General features: G+C 41.0%; 1 protein-coding gene across 1 annotated transcript; it reads left to right on the forward strand.

The window, feature by feature from the left end:
- The first annotated feature begins 3,534 nt into the window (after nt 1-3,534).
- On the forward strand, nt 3,535-8,782 carry LOC115662077 (disease resistance protein L6-like). The gene is made up of 5 exons (XM_030584257.2): nt 3,535-4,081; nt 4,869-5,985; nt 6,280-6,561; nt 6,671-8,563; nt 8,684-8,782. Exons 1-4 carry the CDS (start codon nt 3,579-3,581, stop codon nt 8,252-8,254), a joined length of 3,486 nt encoding a protein of 1,161 aa, XP_030440117.2. The 5' UTR covers nt 3,535-3,578; the 3' UTR covers nt 8,255-8,563; nt 8,684-8,782.
- The last annotated feature ends 2,238 nt before the right edge of the window (nt 8,783-11,020 follow it).

The following is an 11,020-nucleotide window of genomic DNA, read 5'->3' on the forward strand; positions in this document are numbered from 1 at the left end:
ATTTTAGTAAGGTAATTAACAACTTCGCCGACTTCTCCAGGAATGCGAAGTGACTCCCAATATAAACATCCTAATATCAAAACAATGTGACGAAGAACATCCGTTAAACTAAATTATGATAAATTCACTCTTTCATTTTGATATGATAACTTGTCACTCTCCGGCCGCCCAATGGATTTTTTTTTTTCTGGAAACAAGATTAATCAATGGATTTTTAATTTTATTCCAAAATGAAAAGTTCGAATGGGGTCAACACCTCATGTCGTTCATGCATAGCACGCGTCGTCCCTAGACTCGAGCCGTTATCTAGTGTATCTAAGAGAGTTTACAATGACAGATGGCTGTAGTTCATTGCAAAAAGACAAAATCTACTTATCATCCAATAGGAATTTCGATTTAATTGTTGAGTTTCTTTGGAAATAGCAAATCCAATATATAGATTCCGTCAACTAATCTATCATCAAATCTAGGGGCAATGAGACTACTAGTTTTCAAATTTTTGTCCTAAAATTGAACAGTGTCGGTTAACATGTAATGATATGCCTGGCCTCTCAATTTATCAAGTAGGCCCTACGCTTTGCCCGAGGAGCATTCTCGCTCATGAACTTTCGATTGTTTATAACTTAACGGGGTTCCTAAATTATTTTAAGATATTCAGTATCATCTTAAGTTTGAAAAGGGTTTCAGAATAGGATAAACCTCTCACTCGACAGAACAATGTGCCTTCTTCCTGATTCAATGGAGATCATGTGAAATGGAGAATGGATTTGTTTGCTATGCTTTGAAATGAACAGCAAAACCCTTTGTACTTCTCACTAGCTGACATAATGAATTAGAATGATTAAAGGGACTGACCATATTCATTTGTTTTAAATAAATCACACATAAAAAGCGAATGTGTATCATTTCTCTATAATTTCAAATGAATATTACACATACGATATCTATTTGAATATTTTGTTTATTTAACGGCTTTTGTAGATTGATGTCCATTTTAGCAATTTCCTTTAGCATAATCAATGGGCGTATGACGTATAAAACATCCTAAAAAAATTTCAAGAGGACAAACAGAAGTTCCAGAGATGATCAATTACACATACTAAACAAAAGTTTAGCAATCTAATTGAATCAATTGAGAATTCAGAAATCCATTGCACGTCATAACAAAGTTGTTAGACCTAAGTAAATCTATTTAAAGTTCAATTATGCTAATGCACCTTAGGCAAGAATTTAGGTATCACTATCACATTGCTATTAATTATTGAGTATTTCATACAGCTTTAATGACAATTGTCGGGCATTTAGCAACACTAATCAATGATGTGGTGACGAGCTCTCTTATTGATTGAATGGTCATGCCAAAAGGTGTAGTAGATAATGCAATGCACATTACACATTTAGATCCTGATGCTGCCATCTCAATTGCAAGTCGTAAGATCAAAACTCCTTCAACTACTCAATAACGACCCGCAAAAAAACTGAGGGCGTGTCCGATTACAACTCCCAAAAGGACATTTTCCATATTTTCTAAGATATTTTCCGCGCGTTGGGTCGAAAAATAGCGGAAATATACAAATGCGCCGTCAATTTTATAAAAGAGAATTTTCGTTCTAATATTTCGGATCTCCTAATTTATCTCCGGCATGAATAAAAAAAATGCTGAAAGTGCTTTAATTTTGGCTAGAGTCGATAGGATTGTCCACCTTGTGCTTCACAGAAATTTCCCATGTATTGCTGCGCTAAGATGCAAGTCAAAAAGAGCGGGCATAGGCAGCCGTACAAGTAAGGGTAAAAGCAGTATGAAAGAGAGAAGAATAGAATTGTGCTTCACAGAAATTTCCCATGTACTGCTCTGCTATGATGTGAGTAAAAAAGAGCAGACATAGGCGGCAGCTGTAAAAGTAAAGGTAAAAGCAGTATGACAGAGAGAAGAATAGAAGAGAGAAACCCCTGTGAAAACGAGCATTCTTGCACGAAATTATTACCCATGAAAACCCTATTGGTGATTTTTTTGTTTGGTGATCTTGAGCCTCTCTCATCTCAAAAGTTAGCTTAAAAGGTAAGACTTTTCTTCATACTTATAAATCAACCATCAGCTTCTTTTACAATCAATGTGGGATAACTCCAACAATCTCCTCCTCAAACATCGGGCATTAGTATCAGAGGCCATGTTACCAACAAATCTAGATCTAGCAGCCACACGGGAGAGATACAGGTTGTTCTTGCTCCGTCCCTAGGGCCGATGTGTGAGGGGGAGATTTTTAGGGTTATCTTACGTCGGTTGTGGAAGGGGCTAGTAGTCAGTTTACAAGCAAGGGAGAAAATCTCGCCCTTTGATCTAGCTTTTAGGGTGAGAAAGGCTCAAGACTACCCAATACTTTTGACTCATTCATCAACTGCCCACTAATTTATCTTGACATCTTAAACCACAAGACAAGATGATGTGTGAATTTGAAGATAATTAAGAGAGGAATCACAACTTCGTCTCCACTACAGAGCTCGATAAACTCCACGGTCTTGGAGGATGGAACGAAGGGCCACGTCCCCATCAAATTTCATTCGATGTCGAGCGAAGTTGCGGAAACAATGTAATAGCTAAAATTTATGTATTGAGAACATCAGCAGATGCTGTTATCCGTCAACTTGAATCATTACTCTTGAATAAATGTTTGTATTACACACACAGACACATGCACTCTCTCTTTCTCTCTCTCGCAATTGGTGAAGCTGAGGCTTATTCTCTAATTTCATCAACGAAGCTATTTATGGAGCATTAGTCTTAGACACTGCTCCAAAAATGGCAGCACTTGAATCAGGTACTGCCACAAACCTCGGAAGATTGTGGAAAGGCATGACTTCTTTTAATGCTTTGACTTGGGTAGCCGCTGTTATTCCGAGTTAGAGGAAGTGCTTTCACTTGACAAGGTTATTGAATCCTTTTGCTACAAGGCATGTTTTATATCTGATCGCCTCTGAACCAGAACTGTCATGATTAAGCAATATGCAATTTAGTTTTAAAGATGCCAAACCAGATTGAGTTTCAAGGTAAAATACCTTAAAACAATGCATTTTGAGTGATTAACTTCAGACCCTTTTTTTTCTACATGACGCACTTATTAACAGCAAGACTTGATCCTAATTTCTAGTAATGATCGTCTTGTGAACTCGATTGGTCTGGACTTAGTGGGATATGAAAGCAAGAATCAGATCGTCTTCACCTTCCAAACATGAACCGACTCTTGATGACTCACACTCTCATATTCCACATCAGAAAATCTGTTTTTCCATGGCAAAAATATTGTCCAACACGCTCTATTCTATCGTACGACAACCTAATAAAGGGGAAAAAAAGTGGCTTTAGGAAAAGGGAGAGGGCATTATTACATGCACTCAGGTGGTCGTTGGACGAAATGAGGCCCGTTGGATCGAATGAAGTCTCATTCAACGGATGGGAGCTGCCTCAATCAGTCAACACCGTTTCTTTTATAAATTGCCAACGGGCGCGCAGTAACTGGAGAGTTGCAATTTCGAACAAGCAAAAAAGTTCGATATCCCTTCCGTAGCCGTAGTTTACAGGAATGGAAAGTCCCGGAGGAATTTCTCACTCCCTCAACGGTGAATCGTCATCATCGATCAAGGATTATGAGGTTTTCTTGAACTTCAGAGGGCCTGACACTCGCTTAACCATCACCGACTCTCTCTATGAGACCATGATCCGGGCCGGGATACACGTCTTTAAAGATGATGAAGAGCTCCGTGTCGGGGAAGAGATCGGAGGCGAGCTTGAGAGAGCAATCTCCAATTCAAAAATCTACATACCGATCTTCTCTAAAGATTACGCTTCCAGTAAATGGTGCCTCCGCGAGCTCGCGTTAATGGTGGAGCATAGGAAGAGAGACAAGAAAGTGATCTTGCCCATCTTCTATGAGGTGGATGCATCCGATCTTAAGCTCAAAACTGGATCGTACGGTCAGGCCCTACGCAAGCATGAGAGACAGTCCGGTGAAAATGTGGCCAAGCAGTGGGAGGGGGCCCTAAGAGAGGTCGCCGGAATAAAGGGATGGAACTTAAAAGATCACGGGTAACTAATGACAATTTCTGCACTTTCAATTCCGAATTTAGATCATTGTTTCTTAATCATGAAAACTCAATATGTAGATCAAACCCCCACTCTCTCTCTCTCTCAATCTAAGAAATATTCTGAAGGCAAATAGAAGTTGAAATGATATGCAAGTTACCATGTTCGTCTATAATTTTTTTGAACTCTTAACTGATCCATTGACTGCACTTTCGCATGCAGTTTATCACATCTCATGCCGTTCTTCCTTGTGGTAATTCCTATTATAGTTGAATTCTAGAGTAATCATTTAGGGATCAACCTTACCCACGAATCATTCAAAAAGGTTTATCTCATTCGATTTGGGACCGGGGTGTCACAAACTCTGCACTTTAACTATTGACGTCCTTGTCAGTGTTGGCCCTGCCCAAGGATACTCTCCCCATTTAATGTGCAATTTGGCCCATTTTCATCCTTTGCCATACTAGAAGCCTGAGACGAACCAAAAAAATTGGTCTGGTTCGCCCGCTTGGCCATGGAGCTAGTTTTGATGGCCACATCGCATTTTAGAACTTCACTGATTTGACCATCTAAAAATTCTTCAGAACTGCCCCCACATCAAATTCCAACCATTGTTCTCTGTGACTGAGATCAATCTTCTGGACTTCGGTAGGACCGAATATTAAATAAACTGATAATCCACGCTTGGTTTTAACAATTAGACTTTTTGGTTTTACATATTTATGCTTCTGCGCGACATATTGTGTTTGTGGTTTCTCAAACTCAGACGGTTGCATTATGTATATGGCAGCCAAGATAAACTTATAGCACTTGTTCTGGAAGAAGTTTTCGAAAAGCTGAGGTCTACACAGAGAAACTGGCGTGATGGCTTGGTGGGAATTCATGATCGGATGGAAGCCGTTATGAAGTTGTTAGGCCTAGGCACTTCCGGCGTACGATTTGTTGTAATTCACGGTATGGGCGGTATTGGGAAAACAACTCTTGCTAAGGCCATCTTCAAGCATATTTCTTCCCAGTTTCATTGTTCCAGCTTTCTTTTAGATATCCGTGCAGACAATATTTTAAGTCTGCAAAAAAAATTATTATGTGACACTCATTTTCCAAAAATTACAATTATTGATGCTGATGTTGGGATGGAAGTGATTAAACGTGCATTCAGGCATAAGAAAGTCATCCTTGTTCTTGATGATATGGACAAGAGGGACCAGCTCATGAAACTAGCTGGTGAGTCTAGTTGGTTTGGTTCAGGAAGCAGAATTATTATCACAACTAGGAACACCTATTTCTTTGCTACCGAAACCGACACCCTAGATGACAATATCGTCCCACTAGGTCATCGAGATTTCTTTTTTTATGAAATGAAGGAAATGCAATTTGACTATGCTCTTCAACTATTCAGCAAGCACTCCTTCGAAAGAGACTCACCTCCACATGATTACATCAGCATTTCAAGTGAAATTGTCAGAATTACTGGAGGACTACCGTTGGCTCTCGAGGTCATAGGTTCATTACTCCATTCACAAAGCAAGAGAATGTGGAAAGACACTTTGGAGAAGTTGAAGAAAGTGCCCGATCAGCATGTCCAGAAAAAGTTGTTGATAAGTTACGAAGAATTGGAGTATGAGCAACGACAAATTTTTCTTGACATTGCATGTCACTGCATTGGTGAAGAAAGAATCCCTGCATATTACATGTGGAAAGCTTGTGAATATTTTCCAAAAACTGGACTCTGTATCCTTATTCATTTATCGTTGATAAAAATCATCGAGGATGATAGACTATGGATGCACGACCAACTCAGAGATCTTGGAAGAGAGATTGTTAGGAAAGAATGCATTGAAGTTCCTGGAAAGCGTAGCAGGTTGTGGTGTCCTAAGGTCGCCTTAGATGTGGTTCAGTATAACCGGGTATGTCTTAGTAAAATTTTTTGTTTATGGAAACTAAACATGCAGTTATGTGTATTTAGATTTCATTTTCACCCAAAAGATCCCCCTCATTTTTATACACGGGATATTGATGATTTCGTAAAATTTCAGAGAACCGAACAACACTCCAAAATAGATAGCTTTTGTATGAGATAAGATCTATGTGCCCCTTTTTTGCTGGTTCACTTATGTTTACTATTGGCTGCCCAATTCTGATATTTAGTATTTACTCTAAATGGTTCACTCATGTTGGTATTTGTTGCTTCGAATTATCAGGGAACAGAAAACATTGTAGCACTCAAACTCACAAGACTTGCCAACGCGCACAATTTTTTGAGTGGCGAAATTTCAAGGCTGCCTAGTTTAAGGTTCCTTGAATTAGATGGGGGAAACTTTGTAGGAGACTTCAAAAATCTTCTCTTGAATCTAACATGGCTCTCTTGGCATCATTGCCCTTCAAACCTACATGCCACCGGTTTATGTCTAAGGAACTTGGCCGTTCTCAAGCTTTCAGAGACCGACATTACTGAAGATTGGAATGGATGGGGACCATGCACGGTACAATTTCATATAATTCATTTGTTTTCCTTTATGTGTGTACGCATTTGTCACGTTGTCTTGACCTTCACCATGCCATTGTCTTCCTTAATAATGGGTTGTTTTACAGGTGAGTGATAACCTGAAAGTCATATATCTGACTCGCTGCCATTGCTTAACGACGACACCTGACTTCTCAAAGTGCGTGAATTTGAAAAGATTGGTTCTTGATGATTGTTGTAGATTGGAAGAAATCCATGGCTCTATCGATCAGCTGGGGCGCCTAAAGTACTTGGAAATCCGTAAGGAGAAACGTATAACACTAAGATATCATTCGTCTAATGCTTTTGACGATGTCAACGATTTTTCCATTCCTCTAATACCAACCTCAATTGGTGGTCTAAAATCCTTGTCAATGCTGAAGGTGGAAAATCAGGATCATTTTAGTGAACTTCCACACTCAATAGGAGAGCTACTAGGTTTGAAGCATCTGACACTACGCAATTGCACTAAGCTTAGAAAGCTTCCAGATTCCATTGGAGAGTTGAAATCGCTCCTCTATTTGGATTTATCTCGCACTCGCATATGTGGATTACCAGATTCGATCGGAAGACTAGAATCGCTACTCAAAATGGATCTATCTCTAACACTTATTGCAGAATTACCCAATTCTATTGGCAATCTTAGACGGTTGAAGTTCATGTGTTTGGGTGGCACTTCAATAAGTGAGCTACCGAAGAACATATGGACTCTGGAGAGTCTTGAGGAGTTGATTGCTAGAGGTTGTCCACGTCTCAAAGGCGAAATTCCAATGGAAATCGCGGGACTATCCCAATTGACGATTCTTCACTTGTCCAGGACCGGAATTAGTAGTCTGCCGATGACAATCAATCGGCTTTCTAATCTCCGAGAACTTGTTTTATCGGATTGTGACAGGCTTCAGACACTACCAGATCTCCCGACAAGTTTAACAAAGCTAGAGTTGTCCTCTTCATCGTTGCAGGCAGACGCCGACCTCTCGAACCTCATTAATTTACTTCATCTGGACATAAGTAATTGCGCTTATGACTTTCAGTCTTTCAAAACTAAACAGGGACAAATTCCACATCCGAACCTAGAGGGGCTTGGAAGGCTGCATAAATTGCAGATGTTGAGGCTGGTTCTTTCCGATTCCAACTTACCTCCAACTGACTTGAGCTCCCTTTCTCAGCTCCGGTCACTTGAATTAACTTGTCCAGACCCACAGTCTTTGATACGGCTTCCGTCCAGTTTAGAAGTCTTGAGCTTAGAAGATGTGAGGAGACCAATAGAATGGCCACTGTTCTCCAACTTGGGCAATTTGTCTGAATTAAAGCTCTCTGGCTGTCAGTTAAGAGAGCTTGAGTTTGACAATGTGCTTGGACAGCTGGAGAAACTCCATTGCTTGCAAGTGCGCAAGTCTGAGTCGCTTGTGAGGCTATCCAACCTATCAAGCTTAAAGGAGCTCCAAGTGCTGAGCGTGGAGTACTGCCCGCAGCTAACCGTGATCGAATCCCAACCATCTTCAACTGGAGATTGCAGTTCCACGGAGAGGCCCATTCCCGATTCACGGAAGCTAGAGAAGCTCCAGTCTTTTAGAGTCTACTATTGCGCATCAGTGCGAAAGTTGCCTGCTATACCAAATGCGTGCGATGTCGAGGTTTACCCATGGAAATTTTTAAAAAGGTCTGGATGAGGGGCCGTTTTCGCAAATGGGCGCTCCGTAATTGAATTGCCTGATTGCCGATGGTCCAATTCTTCGCCGGCTAACGAGCATGTGCATGTGCATGTCCCGCCATCATCCGCGCCCTGGACTGAGACATTTTCGTCTGATACTTGTCTGAGCCCCGAATTTCCCAAAAAGAGCACATTGAAGAAGAAGAAGAAGAAGAAGAAGAAGAGAAGAGTCGAGGACATATAAAAGATGAGCAATCGGTGTGGCCCGCCCAAGCACTGGAACTGCTGCGCCAGGAAGCCCAACGCCGGCGCTAAAATCAACGAAACGGTAAAATCCCAAAAATCGAATAATCCAGTTCATTCGATGATTGATTCGCACCATTTGAATCCTTAAATAATTGAATCGAAAGGGGCGAGATAACTAAGCTTGATTTCCGCTTGCAATTAGGAAGTTGGACGGGAAGTTTCGGCCGTACTCCGAGATAGCTGGAGTTTGCGCTCGATGTGAAGAGTAGATTGAGCGGAAACGCCGTTGCCGTAAGTATAAGCCCTTCACTGAACCTGCTAAGTGGTAAAAGTTATTTTTGTTTCGCATATTTGCTTGTGTTAATTCCGGTTTTGCGTTCGAATTGGTGCTCCAAGTAGTACAGTTATTGATTGGTGATTTCTTGCATATTGTTGTAGAAATAAGCAATTCTAGGAGGGCCTCCAGAGATTGCCGAAGCCCGGGACTCCACCGCCGCCGAATCCACTGGTAACTGTTGCCGAGCTTGGCCAAGAGCTCGTCCCGGACGGTGGCATTCGGCTACTCCTTTGGCGCCTACTTCCCACGCTCCTCCGCCCAAGTCCAACCCTGCCTGCCGGACATTTGCAAGCAATCCGCCGGACTTGCATGAGCGAGGTGAGACAATTAATGCACGAAAGAGGGATCCACCGGGCTCTAACGCTCTCGAAAGACAGGAAAAATAATGAGCTCTCGGATGTTACAATTTGGCAGAGCCATAAACAGGGGCGTCTCGGCCAAGCACACTGGGGACGATTTCGATGACTGCCAGATGTCGTGGACCAGAGGTTGTGATGCGGCATTGGGGTCAAGACGGTAGCAACTGGACGTGGTAGCTGTGAACGAGTAAATGCGAGGATTTGAGACACAAGTGAGTTGGGGTTAATTGAGATGAAATCATCAACTTCAAGCTTCTTCAAGACGAGCATTATTCTAGAGATCTTTGTTGAAAAAGGCCACACTTCAGGTTTTTCGAAAAATTTTCTTATTATTGGATGCTCAAGTTTTAGAAGTATAACCATTTTGTTTTAGGTTTATTGTGCTTTAATCAAATTTAGGCATTGACAGATCTAGAGATTGAATGTGCTTCAACAATAAGCACAGGACAGACATTGATTGCGTGTACCTATACACACTCTGTGAATTTCATTTTGCTTGCCACCTCTTTTGACACCAAACTCTTATATTGCTTGGAAAGTTTTGTCTTCCTGTCAGGAATACCTGATATACAATCTTACAGCGTACACATTCATTCTAAAATGATAGAGAAGTATTGCTCGATACAGTCACATAGGTCCGCTTCTATTAGCCCTTCACACCAACGCTGAACATAAATTTTGAAATAACCGAGAGATTGGTTGCTACCATCAATCTCCTAGTTGTTAAAGTTTAAACCGCTATGCCTTGGATGTTGAGAAATCTGAAGTACTATTCTTGCACATATAATTCTGCTCGACAATATTGATCAATGGCCCTAGTTTAGGAAAGCGACATTGCGCTGCAAGGACTCTTATGCGCTTTTTCTTCATTATCTCTTCCTTCAATTCATTTATTTGGAATTTCGTCTTTTAATGTATACAGCAGATTGTCCGCAATTTTATTTGAAATCTTATGCACTCGGCTTAAAGCTACTCAGTTTGCCGCCAGCTGATAGTTCCTTTGAAACTCTATTGGGTAGGGATATAGCGAGGAAAACAGACTTAATCTGTTTCCAGTATAAGCAACAAGGTTCAATCCATAAAATGCAAATGCTTGTGGTATGGTAGGGATATAGCGAGGAAAACAGACTCAATCTGTTTCCAGTATAGAAGCAACAAGATTCAATCCATAAAATGCAAATGCTTGTGGTATGATCTTGGGGCACAAACTGGCATAAATGTACAGAAGAGTCGACCCTATGTAAAAAGCCAGAAACACCTTATTAGTGTTTCGCAATACTTGATACAGAGTAACAGGCATAAGCAGGTCGAGTTTAGCGAACTTCCGTAATTACTAAGGTCCATCTGTTCCGAAATTCTTTTCAAGTGTTGGGAACTTCAATGATGTGTTTACTTTACCATCAAGATGGTCCTTATGGCTGTGAAATTTTTTGACAAAGAATGGTAGCTCTGTGTCATGCAGTACATTAGTTTTACTGCAATACCTGTCCGAACGGCTTTCCCACTCTAAAAAATGACCAGGTTACCTGTAGTCGTGTTCAATGACCTTATTATCAGGAAAGATCACTTCTCGGCATGTCTGAGTGATACTGTTGGGGAAACTGTAAATTTTTTTCAGGAAGATTTAGCGACATCATGTTGCGGAAGCCAAGCGATCGAACAATAAATTTGACAGAATAAGAAAATAAATCGGACACCAGATTTACGTGGTTCGGTCGTAGTGACCTACGTCTACGGGGAGAGCAGCACGGAATTCCACTATAGATCAAGCGATACAACGGAGATTACAATCACACTCGAGTCACTCAAACACTCTAAGTGTTTCCTAAACCCCAATTACACC

This window comes from Syzygium oleosum, unplaced genomic scaffold, assembly GCF_021117445.2.
Source record: "Syzygium oleosum isolate NSW1041296 unplaced genomic scaffold, Sole_v2.1 Sole_v2.42, whole genome shotgun sequence".
Lineage (NCBI taxonomy): Eukaryota > Viridiplantae > Streptophyta > Magnoliopsida > Myrtales > Myrtaceae > Syzygium > Syzygium oleosum.